Source organism: Callorhinus ursinus, unplaced genomic scaffold (genome assembly GCF_003265705.2).
Source record: "Callorhinus ursinus isolate GAN/ISIS: 27379988/994484 unplaced genomic scaffold, GSC_fseal_2.0 scaffold29, whole genome shotgun sequence".
NCBI lineage: Eukaryota > Metazoa > Chordata > Mammalia > Carnivora > Otariidae > Callorhinus > Callorhinus ursinus.
In genome coordinates this window covers 529,764-549,736 of record NW_027397091.1, presented here as the reverse complement: position 1 = coordinate 549,736, position 19,973 = coordinate 529,764, and the positions used below count along the sequence as shown (strand labels likewise).

At 53.3% G+C, this 19,973-nt stretch overlaps 1 protein-coding gene across 1 annotated transcript; it reads right to left on the bottom strand.

Moving 5' to 3' along the window:
* Positions 1-2,815: 2,815 nt before the first annotated feature.
* TGM6 (transglutaminase 6) lies at positions 2,816-19,660 on the bottom strand. Its single transcript, XM_025876289.2, has 14 exons — positions 19,639-19,660; positions 18,669-18,728; positions 16,141-16,314; positions 15,408-15,650; positions 14,513-14,631; positions 13,118-13,246; positions 11,267-11,444; positions 10,580-10,718; positions 8,130-8,233; positions 7,809-8,051; positions 6,784-7,125; positions 4,215-4,369; positions 3,789-3,922; positions 2,816-2,969 (listed from the first exon to the last, which is right to left on the bottom strand). The coding sequence occupies exons 1-14, from the start codon at positions 19,658-19,660 to the stop codon at positions 2,816-2,818; spliced, it is 2,196 nt and encodes a 731-aa protein (XP_025732074.2).
* Between the last annotated feature and the right edge of the window lie 313 nt (positions 19,661-19,973).

Below are 19,973 nucleotides of genomic sequence, written 5' to 3'. Positions count from 1 at the left end.
TGTGTGAGTCAAGGTGCCCAGCCCTGGCTGCGCCACGAGGCAGGTTAAAGACAGAGACAATAGTTTGTACTTCACTGACTTGTTAGGAGATTAAATAAATACATGTAAGGCACCTGCTGACAGTTCCTGGAATGTGGTAAGTACACTCATGTAGTTTTTTTTTTTTAAAGATTTTATTTATTTTGAGAGAGAGAATGAGAGAGAGAGAGAGAGAGCGAGAGGGGGGAGTCAGAGGGAGGAGCAGACTCCCTGCTGAGCAGGGAGCCCAATGCGGGACTCGATCCCGGGACTCCAGGATCATGACCTGAGCCGAAGGCAGTTGCTTAACCAACTGAGCCACCCAGGCTCCCACACTCATGTAGTTTTTAATCATTTTTTGGGTTACTAGTAAAATCTGAGCTCGAATATCACTTCCTTGGAGACTCCTTCTCTGAGGCCACCGTGGGAGGTGGTGTTATCCCATCCCCCAAAACTCCCGGAGAGGTGACAGTGCGTTTTATTTTCTCTTTGGCACACGTCACTACATGTAATTAGCTAACCCACGGATTTGTTTACTTGTTTACTCTTATTTCTCATTTTAACTTTTTGCACCTTTTAAAATGTGGTGATTGAGTACCTGTTGCCACCCGCCGGAAGGTAAGCACAGGGAACTGGGTAATGTCACTGCTCTGGCCTTGGGTTGAACAGAAGGCAGGTGGCGTACACCGTCCGGCCCCTCCTTCAGTGGAGGGCTTGTTGTCCCAGCCGCTGGGAGGACTGACTGCTGATGACCCCAGGGCTGGCCTCTGCCATAGCGAGCTAGCTCGCCCAAAGGCACGCCTCTTCTGGGGCAAATCAGTGACGGATGTGAGCATAGAAAGGCCCAGACAGCTTGGCCCAACCTGGGACAACTCTCATGGGCCACGCTAGCCCCAGAGCCGCCCGTGGGGTGGACCCAGGCTCTCACTGGACCTGAGTCATGGCTTGATTCCTCCCTCCACCCATCCTGCTTCCTCCCCCTCCCTTCCACCGTGTGGACCCCCAGGTCATTCCTTACTAAGGAATTCCTTACTAGGGTCCTGCACCCTAAACTCTGTCTCAGAGTCTGCCTCCTGGGAGGGGCAGCCCGGTACAGCCAAGCCTGAGGAAGGCGGGCAATTGGCATTTGCCGGAAGGATGCGGTGTCTGGGGCAACTGGAAGGGGCCAAGAAGGTCTCCTTGCTAAAAGGAGCGTCCCTTTGGGGCGCCTGGGTGGCTCAGTCGTTAAGCGTCTGCCTTTGGCTCAGGTCATGATCCCAGGGTCCTGGGATCGAGCCCCGCATCGGGCTCTGTGCTCGGCGGGAGGCCTGCTTCTCCCTCTCCCACTCCCCCTGCTTGTGTTCCCTCTCTCGTTGTGTCTCTCGCTGTCAAATAAATAAATAAATAAAATCTTTAAAAAAAAAAAAAGAAAGGCGCATCCCTTTTACTAAGGGTGGGAGAGCCCCTCTGTTGGAGTCAGCCCCCCAGTACCCCTTCCTGCCGCTCAGCCTCGAGGAAGGGGCTGCCCGCTCTGGATCTCCAGCTGTGCCCCTCTTAGATGGACGGGATCAGCATCCCAAACCAAGGTTTGGAAAGGGGGTCCTCCACACATCTGGATTCTCCAAGCTGTCATGCTGCGTAGAATCGTCGGGCAAATGCCTTCCCGGAGGCCTGGGTCACAGGAACCAACCATCACACACTGCCCGTGTGTTTCCCTGACCTCCTTTTAGCAAAGACTTTCTAAGTAAATTGTTCCCACTTAAGTTCGCGGGCAGGAGGTGTCTCGCTGCAGATGAGGCTGTTTTGTTGTTGTGCAGATGACTTAAATTCTATGATTAGTTGTCATTCTTTTGGCTATCTAGAACATTCTGAGCTTTGCGGTTATCCTCAGATCCTGGTGGTCTCCACTCCAGCCCTTGTCCCAGAGGCCTCTGTCCTGTTTTGAGGCTAAGAACTTGATTGTGTGTAGCTGCTGGGGGGTGTTTTGCAAAGTTAACGCTGTTCTCATTCTCAAAAAGTCAGTAACTCCTGGGCTGGTGGTAGGAGACCCCTGATGACCATGCCGAGATCAGATTTGGGGCTTCATCCTCGGATGCAGTCAGGCGCTTCCATCTTCAGCTTCTTCCAGGCAGCAGGGGCCCCTCGGATGTTGGGCCCGGGTCTTCATGGAGGGAAGATCTCCCATTGCTTCAAATCTAATGGTTTTCAGCACATGACTTTGGGGTAAAGCTTAGATGATGTAAGTGGCATGCACACGGGCCCCAGTTCTGCCTCTAGCTCACCCAATGGCCATGGGCAAGGCTCTCCTCTCTGTGTAAAATGGGAATGTTGAGGGATGTTTAGGAGCCAGCTCAAACACTTTTGGGGTCCTTTTCAGCGCCGGGAGGACATTCTTGGGTCTGGAGGTGGCCAGAGCATGGAGGTACTGAGAGAGAAGCAGGGAGAGCCCAGGGGTTGGCCAGGGTGACGGTGAGCGGACCAGGCAGGTGGTGGCAGAGCCGGGGCGGGGGGCCTCGGTTACTGTGAGGCTTGGTCTGTTAGCTTCCCAGCTGTGAGGGTGGTCAGTGAAGGTGGAAGAGGCTCCCTACATCTGCCTCCCTACATCGTTGTCCAAAAGTTTAAGTCTCACACTTCATTTTACAGATGGGGAAACTGAGGCCCAGGAGAGGAAGGGACTCACCCAAATTCACCAAGTGGGGCAGAAACTGAAGCAGAACTGGAACCCGGGCCCCCTGGCTCCCATGCGGGAGAGACAAAGAGGTGGACAGGAAGGGAATGGGAGCTGTCTCCCCGCCTCTGAGCCCCTTGTGGCAGCCGGTCACTTGGCTGTGGCCACGTGGATGATCACAAAGCCCTTGATGTCCGGGAAGTGGGGGCTGACGAGGTCCACCTGCAGCTGCCTCGGGCCGCTCTTGGATGGGGTGATGTTGAACTGGACCGAGGCCCTCTCCTGGGGCTCCAGGCTGGGCACACTGGGGAAAGGGGATGGGAGAAAGGCAGACCATCAGCCCCCTCTCCTCCCAAGTCTGGCCTGCCATCTCCAGAGCCCTTGGGATCAAGGTCACACCTTGAGACTGACATTCAAGCCTTGTCAATACGCTTCCAGCTTAATGCCAGGCTTGTCACCTCCCTGTGCCCTGAACATCCCGTACACTTCCTCTCTCTGGGCTTTTATCTGCACTGTTCCTCCCACCTAGGATGCCCTTCCCATTCCAATCGCACCTAAGGACCAGATCAAGTCCCTCTTCTCCCAGGAGGCCTTCCCTGACGACCCCAGCCACTGAGACCTCTGACTGGGAAGCCCTCTATCCTTCTTGATGCCTCAAAAGCTTCTCGATTCATCATTCAAGGCCAGCTCCACTGTAGCTTTTCCCTGGTTCCACCCCATCCCCAATTAAGGGCTGCCTCTGATTCCCTGGGCCCTGGGGATCCGTCTCTCTGCACAAATCACACTGTGCTCATTTGAAGGACCACCCGTCTGTGAGAACACTTCTTCAGGCAGAACCCCATCTGGTTATCTTGGCGTTCCCAATGGTTGCCACGTGGCTCAGAGAACAGGTCATTCTGATTCAGGGTCATGTGAACGAGTGGGTGGGTGAGTGGGTGAGTTATATGACTGAGTTCAGGACCAAATGAATGAAAGAAGGAAAAAATAAAGGAAGGCTGGTGTGTCTAGGCTGTGAGCTGGTTCCTGGGGTCCAGAGTCTCTCCCGTAGCCCCCTCCATTGGCCGCTTCTCCGTGGCCCATCATATAGGGAAAGTAGTGCTCCCACTCCCAGGCTGACACTTACTCGATGCTGAGCTGTCCCCGGAGAAGGCCACTGCCCTCCACCATCAGCACACAGTCCTCCACTTTCTCCAGAAGGGGGTTGACCACCGTCACTTTCACCACAACTGCCACCCCCACCACGGCGGGGCCCAGCACCTGGAGGGGTGATCCCCGTAAGTCATCGTCTTCCTCCACACTCCCCCAGGAAACCCACAGGTCCCAGCTAGGACGCTGGCTGGAGCCTGGCCTGGGCATGAATCATGGCCACCCCTTGCATCCACCTACCCCCTTACTGAGCTCCATCATTATATCCATCCATGCCACTTGTCTCTGGCCCTTGAGAGCTGAAGCCGGAGCCAAAAGCACAAACCCCCCAGCTTCTGATGCCCTCCCCCAGCTGTGAAGGGGGCCTGCCAGGAGCACGGAGGTGGATGCAGATGGGACTCACCATGATGGTGATGAAGTCCTCCAGAGTGATGTCTTTCTCCACCAGGAGCTTCTCTCCTTTGGTGACAAAGCACATGGCAGCCAGCAGGATCTTCTTGTCCTCCGTCAGACCTTCCTTATATTGAGAGTAAGATATTGTGATTGGGATCTTTTTCTCTGGAAGGGAAAGCAGAGGCAGGAGTTAGGGGTCCAACATTCTCTTTCAACAGAACCCAAGAGGTGGGAGGGAAGGCTCCATTCCTAATTACACTCTCTCTGGTCCTTGCCACAAACCTGAGATAGGCATTATTATTGTCAGTTCACAGATGAAGAAACCTAAGGCTCAGAGAGGTTAGTTTCTTGTCCAGTGTCACACAGCAAGTAAATCAAGGAGCCAAGATGAGGTGGGATTCAAATTCAGGCAGTTGGCTACCAACGACACCAGATTGTTTCTCCAAGAACTCCCGGAGGTGTGCTTGAACTTTCCCTAATCATTCCAGATGCAAGTCTCTCAGTCCATTATCACGAATCCACTCACTGTTTATTGAGCACCTACTATGTGCTAGGTGTAGAGAAGAGGGGGGTCAAAGGTCTGCCTCAAGCTTCCAATCCGGTGAGGAGGCCAACTTCTTCGCCGCTTCTCCAAATCCTCCCTCCCCATTAAGGCCTATCCTAGTCAGCGCCCCCGCCCCGGTGGAAAGCCTTCACGGATACCCCGCTCAGTGACCTCACGCCCTCTGCCTTCTGAGCTCCCGTGGTCCTGGCCATCTGGGTTTCTCAGCAGCCGCAGACACCCTGCCTGTGCATTTCCTTCTCTTGAGCATGGGTTGCCACGGGCCCCAGCGGACTCCCACTCGTATCTGGGTGTTTTTGGACCATGTATGTTTTTTTCTTTTAGGTGCAGTATGTTCTTTCTGATTTGCTCCGGGCCCTACCACCCCCTACTGCTCTTCCCGTGTGTCTCTTTCCTTCCTGCCCCTGAGGGCGTCAGGTTACAACCTGTGGAAAAGGTCCTTAAAGGATTTGAACTTGGTTCACTTTATGGTCTCCCAGAGCTTTGCCTATAGCAGGTGCTTCTTGAATGCCCAAATGCCGATCCATCTGTCAAAACTCAACCTTGCTTCATGGGTTTCCTTAGTCTAGTAGGTCATGACTGGGAGAATCCTTAACACAATAACAGCAATAATTAATAATTATAAAAGCTAATTTTTACTAACTTTTACTGCTGGGCACTTGGAAGCACATTCGTTGATGAACTCATTCAATCCTCCCAACAATTCCATGAGCCAGTATTATTATCTCCAATTTATAATCTCAATAATCCTGTCAATCCCTACAATAAATTATGTTCCTTAGGTGGTAGGCATGACACCAAATACTTTACATGTGTTATATCATTTACTCCTTGCGTGGCGGGAGATCAGTGGTTCTCAAAGCGTGGTCCTGGAACCAGGGGTGTCAGCATTATCTGGGAACTTGTTAGACATGCAAATTCCAAGGTTCCTCAATAAAATATTAGCAAATTGACTCCCACCACATATAAAAAGAACTATCTGTCTATTTATTTAAAGATTCCACGTCTATTAAAATGATGTGGACAGAGACCTCATAAAAATATGTAAATAACAATGTAATGTGAACAGAGAGAGGCACTAATAAACACTGAGCGCCCACGGTGTAATCAGACCTGTTTGGCAAAAAGCAACAGGTGTTAAATATATGGAAGGAAAACATGTTAACAATTTGTGGAGGGGTGGCAGGATCACAGGTGGTCTTTCTCTGTGCCCTCAAAATCTTTAATGAAGACATATTACTTTTAATACGAAAAAAAGCCAGGAGAAAGTGCATGTTAGTTAATATTTCCTTATGAAGTGTTATTTTGAGATTTGGATTTCGTGAAAGATAAAAAGCAAAAAAATGAAAAGGTGTGTGATATCTCCTTCACATGTTTTCCCTGGGTCAAAACACACAAGCTTCTGAAACTGGGCCCAGAAGAACAATTTCTTTAAGTGAATCCTTAGAGTGCAGAATGTTATGTGAGGGGGGAGAGGGAGAGAGACAGACAGAAACCGGAGGGGAGGAAAGGAGGGCTGGGGACAGAGAATGTTGTGGGGACAGCAGCTGATGTGTACAGAATTCTCAGGACAGGGCCTGGCACACGTAAGCACTTAGTAACCGTTGCTTACTGGTCCATGCCCCTCACACGGGACACCTGCAGACAGCTGGGCTCCAGAATTTGCTGGATTTTAGGAAGGTGACGAGGCATACCCCATAGCTTGTGAAATGTTCCCGGCAGGTATTTGTTCCAGGTGTAAATATTCAGAGGGATTGAGATCACCTCACCTCCATATGAGTTTGCCACTAGATGGTTGTGGACTTCTATTACTAGTCTCAATAGTTAGCCCCTCTGAGCTCAGTTTGCTCACCTGTCAACTGGGGACAAGAGGCAAGGCACTGCACACATGCTCAGCAACATCCCTGTCTTTCCTGGAAATGAGTGCAGGATTCTGGGAAGGTGTGCTCCGCGCCACCCCCCCCCACCCATTAAGGGGTTGGGCTGGCGAGGTCCCCCCAAGCGGGGGCCTTCCTACCTTCTTCTGGCCCCAGCCGCACCGAGTGGGACTTGTGCAGGATCTCGGCCACCGACCTGCGGGTGTACAGGATGGTGGCACCGCTCAGGTTGACTCGGACCCTCTGGGGCCGGGAGGTGAGGTTGGCCAAGCACAGAGCCAGGCTCAGGTCGTGGCCCAGTATGGGCGGTTCCAGCATCTTGAACTTGCCGGTGATGTTGGGCCTGGTGGCGGGCTCCAGGAGGTCCTCGCGCCAAAGACCACGGCCGCCCACCCTGTGGACCCGGGTCCTCCTCCCGGCGGTTTCCAAACCGAACAGCTTCCTCACGGCCTTGCGGTACACCTGCCTCTCCTTCCAGGACCCTGCGGGCATCACGCACGGTGAGGCAGGCACCCCTTTCCTCCTCCACCTGTCCCAGGGCCTCTCTGCTCAGTTCCCCTCCTCTCCAGGCAAAACCATCCCTCCTTCACCCCTTCGATTTGCCACGGCCATGGGGGGGTCTCAGACTGACAGCCCGGGAACCAGATGCACACCTCAGCCATATGCACTGTGTTTAGTTCTGGGACTATTTAAATACATTTTAAATTAGTCGCCAACTCCAGATCGGAAAATTTTGCACAAAAATACAGGTTGGCAGCTTCTCTGACAACTGGGTCTGAAGGCTCATCCGATAAGGAGAGCCGACACTCATGCAGACGGGCTATGTGCCACGCACAACAGTTCTAGCCGTTGTATTTCCTCCCCTGGGAGGTCGGTGCTACCATCACCCCATTTTATAGATAAGGAACCCAAGGCACAGAGAAATAAAGCAGCTCATAAGGGACTCAAGATTTGACCCCAGGCAGTCTGGCTCCAAATTCCATTTTGTTAATCATGCTCCCTTCCAACTGTCTACACGGCGGTGATGGTCTAGAGCTGGGTAATGGCTGCTTCCCTTGCCATTATAGCCCACGGGGAAAGGCCTGGCCCCGGTTGGCCTGTGGTGCCTCTGTAGAGCAGACAGACTGTCTTGGGAGACTGACAGAGGCCACCATATTGCCCTTACCTTCTGGATACTTGTAGAGGCCGGTGATGTCCATGCGGGAGTCGCTGCCCACGGCCTTGGTGCTGATGCACCTCCCGATCTTCTTTGTGTCCGAGTATACCCGCTCCCAGCTCTCATCCTTGTGCCACAGCCAGATGATGTAGTCTGCGTTGACCTCCGCGAACACAAAGGGGCCATCGTGGGCCAGGTGCACGTCGCCCTCACGGATGGCGGTGACGGAGGCCGGGCCACACCGGAACACGCCTGGGCAGGAGGGACGGGCGTGAGCAGCATGGGTGAGGGAAAGCGGGGGTCTGCGACCCCGCCCGGCTGAGCCCATACCTTCGCTCTCCTCCTGGGGGGTGGCATCCAGAACCTGCCAGCCATTGTAGGAGGGGCCCAGGTCCTGGCGGGCAAACCAACTCTCATTCCAGACATGGAAATTCCTGCCACAGAGAGAGGAGGGGGCAGGGGGGGCCTTCGGTGAGCACGGAGGCCCAGAGGATGGCCAGTTCCTGCTGTGAGCCAGGCCCCGGCCCCAAACTGCAGTACTGGGGCTGAATCTTAGGAACCATTCATTGAACCATACTGGTGAACAGTTCCACACACAATCTGATAGTTAAATATATGTATATAGGTGTGTAATATGTGTCTGTGTATATACACATATTGATATATATATATATATCAAGAAACTGTTGTTCAAGGTACCAGAAATACAATCGCAAATAAGACCCAAGATCTTACCCTCATGAAGCTTACATTCTAAGAAAGGAGGAGAGGGGTGAGGGGGTAGGTAAAAATAAGTAAGCGGATAAATAAAACAAATGCAAGTAACAAATGCTGTGAAGAAAGCGAGAGACCTGAGTGGTGAGTAATGGCTGGGGACCAACTCTAAGAAAATGACATTTAAAATGAGGCTTAAGTAAGAAAGGATTAGCCATTGGAAGAGCGATGGCAACAGTGTTCCAGGCAGAAGGAACAGCATGTGCAAAGACTCTGAGATAAGAAAAATCTTTGTGTCTTCAAGGAACAGAAAGTACGTATCTGCTGGGCTTTGGCCAGCATGGGGGGGCGGGGTAGGTAGGAGTCAGATCATGCAGGGCTCTGTAGGTCTTGGTAAGGAGTTCAGACTTTATGTTTCCTGGGTTAGAGATGAGAACATGAGACTAGCAAAGTGACATCATTTGCACAAGGTTCACCCAGTAAGGAAGCAGGAGAGATAAACCCTGGTTTGCCGGACTTGGCATCTTTATCTCAGGACTCCTGTCAAGGAGGTAGTGGTCTTTGTGTGGGAGAGTATCCAGATAAGGACTTGGGTGTAATCTGATAACCTCTGTGGTGACAGGGGCCCCAGCATCAAAAGAGAAGACTTTTTTTTTTTTTTTTTTTTGGTGCTCCTGCAGGGAGAGGAAATGTGGAGACCCAAAAGCAGGAGGAAAGGGGAGCAGAGAGGCAGAGAGAAGGAAGGGGGCTATAGACCTGGTTTTTCCTGGTTTTGACTATGGTTTTCTATACAACTGAAAGGCAGACCAGGTTCATACCCAAGCTCTTCCACTCACTTTGCTGTGTAGCCTTAGAGAAGTTACCTAACCTCTCTGTGCCTGGCTTTCCTCATTGACAAAATAGGGCTAATAATGCTAGCTTGCTCACAAGACTGTCTGGAGGAATTCATGGGTCCATATATGCACAGCACTTAGCACTGGGCCTGGCATAGACTAGGTGCTCACTGAGCGTGGCGTTATTATTATTTCTAAAACCTTATTTTAAAATTCTGAGAAGTTGGGGCGCCTGGGTGGCTCAGTCGTTAACCGGCTGCCTTCGGCTCAGGTCATGATCCCAGGGTCCTGGGATCGAGCCCCGCGTCGGGCTCCCTGCCCAGTGGGAAGCCTGCTTCTCCCTCTCCCACTCCCCCTGCTTGTGTTCCCTCTCTTGCTGTCTCTCTCTCTATCAAATAAATATATAAATAAATCTTTAAAAAATAAAAAAAAAATAAAAATAAATAAAATTCTGAGAAGTAGAACAAGATGAGCAGGATTACATCATGCTGCGGATACTAAGGGGTAAAAAGTTTGGGAGCGAGGGACTGTGAGTATGTGCGTCCTTGTATCTGCAGAGCCTCCCTGTGAAGAGGTGTAAGAAGCTTGTCGCAGTGTTGCCTCCTGTGAGGAGGACGCGAGGCTGGAAACAGGCGGGAGGGAGACTTATCCCTGTCGCCCATTTGGTACCTTTTGAATATTAATGCACATGCATGTATTTCCTATTTTAAAAAATTAAATGAGGGCGCCTGGGTGGCTAAGTCAGTTAAGCGTCTGCCTTCAGCTCAGGTCGGGATCCCGGGGTTTTGAGATCGAGTAGGGCTCCCTGCTCAGTGAGGAATCTGCTTCTCCCTCTCCCCCCCCCCCCCGCTTGTGTGCTCGCTCTCGCTCTCTCGCTCTCAAATAAATAAATAAAATCTTTAAAAAAGTAAAATAAAAAGTTAAATTAAAATGAACTGTTTAAAGCTTTGTGGGAAGAGTCTTGTCGGGACTGAGGAGGTTGTCTCCCCCCTGGGACACATTTAGGGTGCACGGCTGCTGACGGAGAAACGGGCAGGACACAGGGGTAACGACGCAGAGGGGATCTCAGGGAAGGCTCGGAGTTCCACAGAGGGGGAACTGGGGTTCAAGGCAGTCAAATCTTGAGTCCCCCCACCCTTGGCCTCTGGGTCATGTGTCCCGGGGCCACCCCTCCTGCAGATGGGCTCAGGGAGCCCTGGGGCTGGGCTGGCGACCCAGGGGACTAAGACCCACCACATGCTGTCTTCTGTCAGGTCCTCCAGCGTCCGCCCGAAGGAGTCCACGTATTTGTCCACACTCAGGTTCCTGTCCGTGTCATGGGCTGAGTTAAAGTTGGACACCACCCGGGTGGCGATCCCCAGGCACCTAAGGACTGAAGAGCAGGAGGCTGGTGCGGCCCCCCAGGAGGTGGCAGGGACCCCCCAGGAGGTGGCAGGGACCCCCCATCAGGTGGCAGGGACCCACATCTGCCACACCCCCTCCCTGTCTCTGTCTGCTTTGCCTGCTTCACTCTCAGAAGCACCGCCTTCCCTGTACAACTCTCTGGAGACTTCCGAAGACACTATGCCACCCCCGTATGAATAGCCAGGCTCTGAGGCTGGTGAGACCTTGGAAGTCATATAATAGCCACGTAATCGCCCATTCATTTTCCTGGGGCACCGGAGGCCTAGGGGCCACAGGACTTGCTCAGGGACACTCAAAGAGCTCAAGACAGGAGGATCTGGGCCTCCTTCTGCAAAATAAAAGATCAAAAGTCATGTAAATGAACTATCTGGTTTCTCTCATCATTAACCAGACTTCCACTTCCCCATTGCCAAAAAAGGTAGATTTGGGGTGGGGTCTGTGCAAGTGTATGCAAATGAGGGCAAATGAGGGAGCTGGCTTGGGGTGGGGGGTGGGGGACCGTCTTTCCCTGGGTACCTGTGCACATGACTCCAGCGAAGACCCAGCACTGGCCGTATTTGACTGGCTTGAACCTGCCCTTGAACCACTTGTGCAGAATGGCCACACTGCCGCTCCAGTGCAGGGGGCTGGTGCCGCCGCTGTACTTGCCCTGCCACTGGCCTTGAAGCACGCCCCGGTCATTGTTGCTGTTCACCTGGGCAGAGGAGGCACCGGTCCACCAATGGGCAGGGCTTCCCTCCCCGGGACCTTGCCATTGCAACATCATCTCACACTTTGGACCACCTACTCATTGGAAGCCACCCCTTCTTTTTAAATTATCCAAAAACTGGGGGCATCTGCTGTCTTAAAATACCTACTTTTGGTACCATTTATCATTTTCAATGACCTTCCATTGGGATACTCTATTGTTGAAAATTACCTATGATTTTACAGCATTTCCTCTTTTAAATGATCTGTTTTGGGGACTATTGGTAGTATAATTATAGAGGCAGCTAACATTCATTAGACGCTTACTGTGTGCAGGCAGTATTCTAAGGGCTCTGTGCACACTACAGTAACCCACTCTAAAGTAGGTTTTGTTATTTTCCTTTTTTTTTTTTTTTTTAAGATTTTATTTATGTATTTGACAGAGAGAGACACAGCGAGAGAGGGAACACAAGCAGGGGGAGAGGGAGAGGGAGAAGCAGGCCTCCCCGCCGAGCAGGGAGCCCGATGCGGGGCTCGATCCCAGGACCCTGGGATCACGACCTGAGCCGAAGGCAGCTGCTTAACCAACTGAGCCACCCAGGCGCCCCATTTTCCTTTTTTTTTTTTAAAACAGATTCAGAGGGTTTAAGGGACCTGTCAAAGTCACACAGCAAGTTAGCAAAAGTGCGGTGACCCCCAAGTTCAGGATTCTGACTTGGAGCCTGTACCGCTATCCCACAGGGCTGTGTCACTCCACTGTCTGGAACTGGTCATTGCTTTTGAGTCTCTGGGCTCCCACACTTGTCTGAGGTCTCGAGGAATGAAGCGTATTCTTCATTCTGAGAATGAGAAAATTCTACTCTGAGAAAATCAGCTTCATACGTTTTTGGAATCACAGATACCCACTCACTGGTCTTAGCACCTGCTTGCAGTAGGCCTTCTGGCTCTCTTGTGAGGAGGAGGGGGAATTGTTGTGTGTAACAGAATAAAGATGGCGCTCCTCCCATGGAAAGCTGGGCCTAAGTACCCCCCTCCCTGAATCTGGGCTGGCCTGGGACTCCTCTGACCGATGACTATGGCAGAAGGGATGCGGTGCCATTTCCAGGCCCAGGCTTTCTGTGACGCGAAGCTTCTGTTTCTTCTGTTTTGGAACCATTGTTTGGCCAGAAGCCAGCTGCTCTGTCTGATTACCCGGAGATCGCCATGCTGTGAGGAAGCCCAAGCTAGCCACATGGAAAGGCTGCATAGAGAGAGGGCCACGACTGTTCTAACCAGCCCGGCCCAGGGGCCACACACGACAGTGAGCAAGCCAGCTTGACATCCCAGCCCCAGCAGACACAGCACAGAAGAGAACCAAAGAACCCCTGCCTGTTAGAACCCAGGCCCCAGATACATGGTCTCATGAAAGCAGTCCCGCCCTTGGTCACCATTCAGACACCCCCGGCTGAAGCATCCTGGAGCAGAGACAGGTGTCCTCACGGTGCTCTGCCCAAGTCCCTGATCTATAAAACTCTAAGCACAATAAGTGGTTGTTTTGTGCCACTTGAATTTTGGCTATGATGTGGGGCAGCGATAGAGAATTAGAACAAGATGCAACGTGGGAAAATCACAGGGTGTGACCCCGGGGTTGGCTCAGGGACCCAGGAAGACATGCGTATGCAGGGATGGCCGGCTCCTCACCATGGCGCTGATGGCCCTGCTGACGTAGATGGGGTCGTGGCGGCGGGACACATCAGTGGCGGGGTCGTTTTGGTGAAGAGGACTTCGGTCCAGGATGGAGAGGCAGATGTTCAAGATATCCTCCTCAAACTGTCCCCGGAGAGGCTGTGCTTAGAGGCCAGAGCCTCACCCACATTCCAGAGCCTCCCACAATGCATACCCAGTGGGTCCCTTGTGTCGTGCAGGGGAATTTGCTACCGCCACCCTGGGGACACTGCAAAGCATCCCCAAGTCTCAGGAACCCTCCCTCAAAGAGTCACTGGGAGCCAGAAGCTGCACCTTACTCATGTCCCTCCCTGTTCAGTGACCACCCCCTGGACCCCCCACTCCCCACAGTAAAGTTTGTGGTAAATGGGTGACCCTGGAGCCACATCTCTCCTGCCGGCACACCCCTTTTATTTAAATGACTTTTTCAAAGACCTTTGAACGAATTGACAGCATTTAAAACTGGAGGATCTTTGCATACAAATTATGATTTCTGGTCTCTGATGGGTCTTTGGAAGGTCTGGGGCACCACATGGCAAGAAGAGGCGGGTGCTGAGGAGTGCTTACCCACTAAGTGGACCCCAGACTCTCCAGTCCCTGGTCCCTACCCAGCCCCTGAGCCCCAGAGTAACCTCTGGCTCCTCAGCCTGACTTAAGTCAGGGTCCTTAACTTGCCCTGCCAACCTGAAGCCCAGGCCGACCAGACTCCTCTAGCACAGCCTCCTCTGTTCCCTGCCTCCCGCTGCCACGCTGCGGTGGGCTCTGGCCTCCCCACCTGGCCACATCGTGCCCGGCTTGGGACACCCAGCCCCAATGCCACGAAGCCTCCGCAGTCCCCGAGGTGGAGTTTTCTTTCATCCTCTTCTGACTCTGGCCCCATCTCTACCACTCTACTGCCCCCCTCCCCTCCGCCATCACACCTTTTATTGTAACTGTTTATCTGGTCAGTGGCTCTTAAGTGTGGTCCCTGCCCAGCAGCAGCAGCACCACCTGGGACCTCGTTAGAAATGCACATTCTCAGGCCCCACCCCAGATCTACCGAATCAGCAACTTTGGGGTGGGTGGGGGGTAAGCCATCTGTGTGTTTTAAAGAGCCCACCGTGGGATTCTGGGGCATGCCCAAGACTGAGAACCCCTGATCGAGGCTATTTTTTCTTCTACAATGCACTGTATCCAAAGCACCTCCCCTTCCCAAGGACCCAGCACAGGCCTTGGCACAGCTAACAGCAGGTGAGTGAATGAAGGGATTTGCTCTAGGAGTCAGCCCAGCCTGTCCCTGCTGGGAGGAAGTGAGCAGACAGAATGGCTCCTGGGTTGACTTTCTGCACACCCCACCCTGCATCCCCCGTTTGGCCTGTGCCCCCTGGAGACCTGCCCGTAGTTCCAGCCCTGGGCTCGGATGTGCTTCTCCACGCCTCGGAAGATGATCCCGCTGTCATTCAGCACATACTCCTGTCTCTCCTCCTCTGAGTCCAGAAACACGTCGTCCTCTGAAAAGCAGTTGTCGGGCCCAGTGTGGGCTGGGGCTCTGGCCTTGCAGGCCTGGGGCAGGGGCTACATCAGGGAGAGCAGCGAGATGGGGCCTGGAGGCTTGGGACGGAGCGGGGGGTGGGGGGCAGAGGGGTTTGCGGGCTCCTAGGCCGCCTTCTGGCCAAGCCCCATTCCACCTGGGGGACTCCATTCCCCAGGCAGAAACCCACCCCAACCCAGCCCAAGACTGAGGGACTTTAGGAATCCTGACCCTTTGGGTAACCCTGCTTGGTGCCGACAGCAGCCTCACATTTCTTAAATATTAATCAGAATACTGACTCCAGTACTCCTTATGATGTACTTTGTACATTACAAGCATCAGCACTATGAATTCCCACTGTAATCGCAAGAGGTAGGCACTGTTATAAGTCCCATTTCACAGATGGGGAAACCAAGAGTCACAGAGGGAGGCAACTTAGCAGAGTGGGGACTAAACCAAGGCTGCTGATAGCAAGAGCCTGGGCCTTTCCTCCCACAAGGTCCCATCCCTGCAGACTGGCCCTGTACACCAGAAACCACTGATTCCTGCCCCTCTGGCACAGGATCCTCTGTAGCCCCTGCTACCGGGTCCCTCTGCCCAGGGCCCCCTTCTGCCTAGGCCCAGCTCTCGCCAAGCTCTTGGCATGGCATTCACCTCCCTGTTGCTTAGCTTGCCTCCCAGATCCCCTGCTAAGGGCAGGCCCGCCTCTAGGACAGCTTCTGGGAAATCCTCTGCCTCGGACTTGTCAGCCTCTACCTGGGCACCACGGGTTGAAAAGGAGAACAAATTCGCCCAGCTTCCGGTCATTTTGTTTTCGGCGAGAGGAGACCCTGGTTCTCATCAGGTAGCGGCCGATGACAGCGTTGGGAGGGCTGGTGATGCTGACGGTCATGCTGTTCTCCGTCTGAGCCTCCTCCACGGCTGTCCAGGTCTTGCCCACTTCTGGCTCCGATATCTGGAACACAGCTTTGGTGTGGTGGTCCTCAGAAGCCTGGGGTCCTGGCAGAGAGGAGAGGGAATCAGGAGACCCAGCTCTAGAGAAGCAGAAAAGCTACAAGCCTGGAATGCCAACTTCACTCCCTGAACCGCCGGGACACTCTTGGGGGCCACCCCGCCTGTTCCCGATTCCCCACCCACCTCCTGGATCTAGGAGACAGTAACAGGATTCCTGAAATCAAAGTCTGTCATTTGTCTGTCTAGGAAAGAAAAGCTTGGGCTCCAAAAGTCCCTGAAGAATTCCCGTGGTTTTCCAGAGCCCTAGATTCCTTAGTAGGCAGAGAATTCCAGGGCTGCATCATCCATCCTGCTAGCCATCCGCATGCAGCAGGCTGTCATCAAAAGCCTCCAGGGGTCAGAGCTCAGCCCACCTGCAGGGACTGGGACTTGCTTCCCTCCAGTCTGTGCTGATGACCGAAGGGTCTCAGGTCACTTGCCACAAGACAGAGCTTTCTGGATGTAGACCAGCAGGGGGCGCTGGCGAGACAGTTACCTGTCTCCATGGTGAAGATGATGGTCTCCTGCTCCTCTAGGGGTTTGCTGAGCTCCAGCACCAAGGTGAACGCCTGGCCCCTGCGAACCACCAGCTCGGGGCCGGGGTACTCCTGGGTGTGGTGGGCAGCACCGTTCTTCCGGCTCAGCCAGTCCACCTTGGTGACACTGATCCCTGGGCAGGGAGAGGACAGGGAGGTGAGGCCAAGCCCTTGACACGTGTCTCATCCACGTCTGCCTTGTCCTCCCACTTGCTTCAACCTGCCAGTCATTCGCTCATGCAGCTACTTTTTATCATTTGCAGTTGGTTCTGGTTATTCACAGTACTTACGTTCCTCAAACTTGCTGTGAACACTGAATTAGCGAATACCGAACCATTACTCTTAGCCTGACCCCCGGGCCCCAGCCCCCCGAACGCCCAGCTGACAGCCAGCACCGACTTGGCAGCCATGGGACCGAGCCATCTTGCAAGCAAATCCTCCAGCCTCTGGTCATGCTGCCTCCACTGATCCTAAACGAAGCAGAACCCAGCTGCCCCCACTGAGCTCTGCCCAGACTGCGGGTTTGTGAGTGAGAGAATGATTGCTGTTTTTTAAGCCTCTATGTGTTGGGGCGGTTTGTTATACAGCAGTAGATAAGCGAAACATGCAGGGGCCCCAGGAATAACTGGAATGGAATTTTCCACAGGCCCAGTGGGATCAGGACCCAAAGTTAGATTTCATTTAAATAGTATCAGTAAATGTGACCTTCCTTCCTTCCTTCCATCCTTCCTCCTTCCCTCCGTTCCTTTCTTTCTTTTTTTAGAGGGGGGTGGGGCAGAGGGAGAGGGAGAGAGAATCTTAAGCAGGTTCCATGCCCAGCGCTGAGCCCCATGCGGGGCTGGATCACATGACCCCAAGATCACGACCCGAGCCAAAATCAAGAGTTGGACGCTTAACTGACTAAGCCATCCAGGCGCCCCGTGACACACCTTTCACATCCACGTTTGGGTTGTCGGTTCATACCTGCTAAACTTTTCAACATGCAACTCTGGTATCTGGATAAATCCTTAGGACTCTTCTTCAACAATAATAATCAACTTCTTTCCAATATGCAAATCCTAACTTAGAGGCCTGGTAAGACTCTCCCAGGTGATGTGAACGCCACCCTGCCCCAAGTATGATAATGAGAGTAATAAGATGAATAGCTAATACATATATATTTAATACTCACCATGAGCTAGACATCATCCTCTGTGATTTACATTTATAAATTCAGTTAATCATGACAACAACCTTGAGGTAAGTACTACTATTACCCCTCATTCTACCGATGAGAAAACTCAGGCACAGAGAGGTAAAGTCACTCTACAAAAGGTCACACAGCTACATGGGTGGTGCCAGGGTTCCATGCTCTCCTGCCTCTCTGGTGAGCAAGGACCCAGACCAGGAATTGTCTTGCGTCTTTGGGGTGTGGGCTGGAGAAAACGCAGGATTTGGAGCCTGACCCTCGTTGGGTCAGCTCTCGTGCGCCCTTGGGCACATCACCTCACCTTTCTGAGTCTCAGTGTCCTGATCTAAAAAGTGGAGGCCATGATAGCACCTACCCCACAGGGTTCTGGGAAGGATTCAGCCAAAAAGACTGCCCCTGCAGGAAATCCAGTGGTGCGGCATTTTGCATATGGTAGGCACTCAGCAAATGTCATGTTCTTTCCTGGGGGGAAGGTGGGACCTGCACTCTGATACCACACCACAGGCTTCTGTCCCTTTTCCTGCTTAACCCTCTGCCTCCTCCCATGGCCAAGGCCAAGTCCAAGTCCTCTGTGCAGCCTGGGAGCCCTGAGGCAGGCCCTGTAAGTAATTCTTCCCATCTTTCCACCATAGCTGGAATGGGCCTGGTCCCAGGCTTACCCTTCACCAGCATCTAACGACTGTGGACCAGTGACAGGCAGTTGTGAACGGTGCAGATGTAGGCACTGTGCCCCTGACTTCCACGACTTCTTGGGGTGCTTCTCCTTCCCCAAGGAAGAGTCTCAGCTCCTCAGCCTGGTTCTGGAGACCGCCACTTGGAGGCTATGAACATCTTTCTTGGCTAGACTGCAAAAGTCTTTCACCTAGTGTCCACTTACGAGGAGCCAGGCTGGTGCTCCAGTCTCGATACCCAGGCCTGAGATTCCTGGAAAAGGCTGGTTCTAGCTAGCTCGAACTCGGCCGGAAGCCCTCGCGGGGCGTCGTGATTTGGGGATAATGACTGAACAGGTGAACGGGAACTTAACACAGCGGACACTGAGTCCCAAGCTCGGCAGCGGGGCGGTGGGTGAGCAAGGACTGGTTCCAACAGCGACCCCGTCTGGCGGTAGCCGGAACAGCAGAGCCAGGGACCCAGCCCCCTGCCCCCACCTCGCGCGCTAATTCTCCCGCCTGAGAGTAGAATGGAACCCACCACCCGTTCAGCCCCGGTAGTTCTCGGTCAGGAACCTTCCTCTCAGGTCCCAGGAGTCTGAGCTCAGGTGGCCTCTGTTTTGTCTGCACAGGCAGGGACCCCAGTTACCTTGTACGTATGGGATTGTCTGATAGCAGGAGAGCTGCAAGGGCCGTTCCAAGTCCAGGGCTGTATTTTACTGACAAAAACTGAGACCCATAGATGGAAAGAAAGGGACTTCTGCCTGAGGACACCAATCCAGCCACACCCTGTGTGGGGACAGGCCAGAACAGGATGCAGTTGTTTTTTTGTGTTTCGTTTCCTCTTGTTTTGTAGGGGTTGAGCGAGGAGCAGGGGACAAGGTATTGGGTGGTAATTTTCTCAGGGCTGGCTCGCCCCAGGGATTCTTGCGAGGGGGCTGGTGAGGAGGTAAAGAGGGTCCTTGGGCTCCGGGTCATGGGTTCAAGTCCCAAGTGTCCCATCTTGGCTTCGCCGTACCCTGTCACAGCCCAAACTAGCTCCCACCGCCCTCTGGGCATCTGGAGCCGCACCGTGGTGAGGCAGGGGGGGGTGGAATGAGTCACAACTGCCATTATTATCATTATCCCCAAATCTCAGAGACCATCTCTCTCACAACTTCCTGCTGGAGTCAAAGTCCCTCCTCCGAATTCTTGGTGACCACAGGGTCATAATTCCAGCCTGCATACCTCTGAGAGGCGGCTCATCCACCGTCCCGATGTTAAAAAAAAGTTCTTCCTTCCGCTAACCGAAGACTTTTTTCTTGCAAACCCCACCCCCCACACCCCGCATTTGTCCCTGCCCGGCCTTTCCCTTACCCTCACAGAACACAGCTGTTCCTTTTGGCCCTTGCCGGCTTTGCAGAGCTGTTACTGAGAAATCCTGAGCTGCCACCCTCCCCACGCCATACCTGCCCTGACCCCGGAGTCACTGCTCTGGTCCCCGCGCCATCTGTATTCGTGAGCATCACACCCTCGTGACCGGGCATTTGCGGGCTGATTGTGAGCGCTGGGGGTGGGGGGCAGGATCCCACAGGGAGAAAGCCACTTTTCTGGTGATTACAGCCCAACTGGGCCCTAACTGGTGTCCTCCTCAGCCCTCATGGGGACCACTGGGCACAGAGTGGAGGGGGGGCCTTCGTATGGGGCAGCCCAAGGCCAGGAGATAGATGTGCATGCAGGATGGCTTCCAGAACCCCTATCAAAATAAACCCGACGTCGCCTCCTCCCTGCGCTCAGCTCCAATTCTGCCGAGACTAAGGCTGTGTCTCTAATCAGTCATCGAGGAAGCCCAGACATAATTGTTTGCTTACATGTCTCTCTCCTCTGCTGTGAGCGCCGTGAAGGCAAGGCCCGGGTCTCATTCTGTCTGGGTTGTCTGAGCCCCGCTCAGGGCCCAGGGCCCAGTAGAGGTTCA

Coding starts and splice junctions, on each gene's coding strand:
- TGM6 (XM_025876289.2), bottom strand. CDS start 19,660: ATGAGGGCTGAGGAGGACACCA. Junction 16,315..18,668: donor GACAATCCCATACGTACAAG/GTAACTGGGGTC, acceptor CTCCCTGCCCAG/GGATCAGTGTCACCAAGGTG. Junction 8,234..10,579: donor CTGACAGAAGACAGCATGTG/GTGGGTCTTAGT, acceptor TCTCTGTGGCAG/GAATTTCCATGTCTGGAATG.